This window comes from Branchiostoma belcheri, unplaced genomic scaffold (genome assembly GCF_001625305.1).
Source record: "Branchiostoma belcheri isolate BF01 breed outbred unplaced genomic scaffold, Haploidv18h27 scaffold82, whole genome shotgun sequence".
In the NCBI taxonomy this organism is placed as follows: Eukaryota; Metazoa; Chordata; class Leptocardii; order Amphioxiformes; family Branchiostomatidae; genus Branchiostoma; species Branchiostoma belcheri.
In genome coordinates, this window is record NW_017804487.1 from 101,101 (window position 1) to 103,941 (window position 2,841).

The 2,841-nt window shown below is 42.9% G+C and overlaps 1 protein-coding gene across 1 annotated transcript in view; it reads right to left on the reverse strand.

The window, feature by feature from the left end:
- LOC109486689 (macrophage mannose receptor 1-like) overlaps positions 1-2,527 on the reverse strand; it is a 9,116-nt gene extending 6,589 nt beyond the window's left edge. Inside the window, exon 1 of the mRNA XM_019790581.1 lies at positions 2,511-2,527. Coding sequence (XP_019646140.1) covers positions 2,511-2,522 — 12 coding nt within the window. The 5' untranslated portion in view covers positions 2,523-2,527. The remainder of the gene's footprint in view (positions 1-2,510) is intronic.
- Positions 2,528-2,841: the final 314 nt, after the last annotated feature.

The following is a 2,841-nucleotide window of genomic DNA, read 5'->3' on the forward strand; positions in this document are numbered from 1 at the left end:
ATATTTCTTCTATGTATGAGTGGAGTCTCGAGTGGGGGATGTCATTCCATCCATCTAAATGTAAGGTACTCCGCTTGACTCGCTCCAAGAGTCCAATCACTTTTACCTACCACATGTCTGACATTGCCCTATGTTCAGTCAGTAGCATGAACGACTTGGGTGTTTTTGCCCAGTCTGACTTGTTGTGGAACAAGCATATTGTAAACATTGTAGCTAAAGCAAACTCGATGATGGGTTTCATTATACGCACTGTCGGTTACGATTCCAGCCTGGATATACGTAAAGCATTGTATGTTACACTAGTCAGATCACTTCTCGAGTATTGTTGCCCCGTTTGGTCACCGCTGTCGCGTAACCTCATGGCCCTCTTGGAGGGAGTTCAGAGGCGGGCGACTAAGTTCATTCTTCGCAACAATGCAAATGTCAGTGAACTTAACTACAAGGACAGATTATTGTACCTAAACATGCTACCTCTGTCTTACAGGAGGGAGACTGCCGACATCATGGTTTTCGTTAAGTCCCTGTCAAGTATGTATGAACTGAACGTGTATGAATATGTATCATTTTCCACCAGACCAGCAAGGAGTAACCGGTCTTGCATATTAATGCCAAGCCGTTGTAAAACATCTACATTTGCGATGTCATACATACCACGTCTGGTAACTGAATGGAATAAGCTTGACGTCGCAGTTCGCAACAAAGGGGCTTCGACGTCAAATCAGTCTGACTTATTGTCTTTTAAGCGTTGTCTTGTGAAATCTGCTGTTGAGAGATTCAAACATCACTTTGAACCTGACAACCTCTGTACATGGTCCACTGCGTGCAAGTGCGCGTCTTGTCAGGATTTGAGGGTTCGGTAGTCTGTCTATGTTAAGCTTGTTAAATCATGTCTTTTTTCTTTCATTATGTATATGTATATGTAATTCGCATATTGTTCACTCATTATTTTATACTTGAATCTATTGTATTTGTATGCTGTATCGGGACGAGGGCTGGTAAAGGTGTTACACCTGTTCCCCCGTCCCTATCACTGTTGTGATGAATTTTAATAAATAAATAAATAAATAAATAAATAACATGTGTTAACAGTTAAGAGCATTAACATATAGACTAACACGCATGCGCAACAAGTAAGTCAGTCTAAGAAGATCGAGACCAAGAAACAGACCCTCCCAGTGAGTGAATAAACAAGTAGCTGGAAAGTACTTCATCTGTGGCTCGTCACTGTATGGCTGAGGACACACAAGAAGACAAGGTTCCCAGGCAAACAGAGACTTATTCCAACAGGAACTCATGGTGCTACACTGCTAGTAGCCAGAAAATGGTTTTGATTAATGAAATTTCCATCAGGGGGATCCCCTGATGGAGACACAGAGCCCTTCAACATTGTAGCTGGAGTCCTTCAAGGGGACACACTTGCACCTTATTTGTTCGTCATGTGTCTGGACTATGTACTACGGACATCTGTCGACCAAATACAAGAAAATGGTTTCATCCTAGAGCACGCAAGATCTCGGCGATACCCTGCAAGGCATCTCACCGATGCAGATTTTGCTGATGACCTTGCACTTTTCAGCAACACAATCCAGCAAGCTGAAATTCTTTTACACTGCCTAGAAAAAGCAGCAAGGGGTATTGGTCTATATGTCAATGCTGGCAAAACAGAGTTTGTGACATTCAACCAACACGGAAACATCGCTTCTCTCGATGGAAATAGCATTAAACAGGTTGAGAAATTCACGTACTTAGGTAGTGACATTTCATCAACTGAAAATGATGTGAGTGCTCGTATTGGAAAAGCCTGGGCGGCAACTGACAAGCTATCAGTGATCTGGAAATCCCCCCTGCCAAATAAGCTGAAACGTGAATTCTTCCAAGCGACTGCAGTTTCAGTATTGCTGTATGGGAGCAACACATGGACGCTCACAAGACGTCTGGAGAAAAAGTTAGACGGAACGTATACAAAGATGCTAAGGGTAGTTCTTAACACTTCATGGAAGGAACACCCCACAAAGGAGCAGTTATACGGGGACCTACGACCTCTATCTCAGGTCATCAGAGAAAGGAGACTCAGGTTTGCTGGACATGCATGGCGAAGTAAAGGGGAAATCATCAGTGATGTACTTCTATGGACACCAAAGCATGGACATGCAAGGGTAGGCAGACCCTGTAAAACATTTATACAACAACTCTGCGACGATACACACTGCGATGTAGCTGACCTCCCTCGAGCTATGGAGGACCGAGAGAAGTGGAGGGAGATGGTCATGGAAGTCCGAGACACCAACTCGACCAGATGATGATGATGTATACCGTGCACTATAAACTCCAGTACGTTTACCAGGTGTGTATGAGTACACGAGTGCCCTTGTTGGACCAGATGGCAGGAAATTTCTACTTCCCTGAAGAGAGCCCACCCACACCACGATAGACCGCACACCAGGCTATATTGTAACAGCCCACACCTTATGCCACATGTTCGAATTGCCACCCAAACCAATGAAATGTACCTTTTCCATCATATCCATGGTGTCTTCATCTCCATCAACTTCATGATCGATCAATTCTGTAAAATCAATTTTGACAAAAACTTTCTTCTTAATCATCAATTAATCTATGTGAGTTGTTGTGCATACAAACATTAATGACGTTAACCTTCTTCTCAATATATCACATGTATACAAATTGTGCTTGCAAATATGGACTGAACTTCACTCGAACAATCAGATTTTATAAAAGGAATGGTCAAAATATTTATCAAGTTCTACCTTCCAGACGTTGGACAAAGGATTCAACCTTCTCTGCAACTGAAGGGTCCCTTTTCTCAGGAGCAGCAGATGA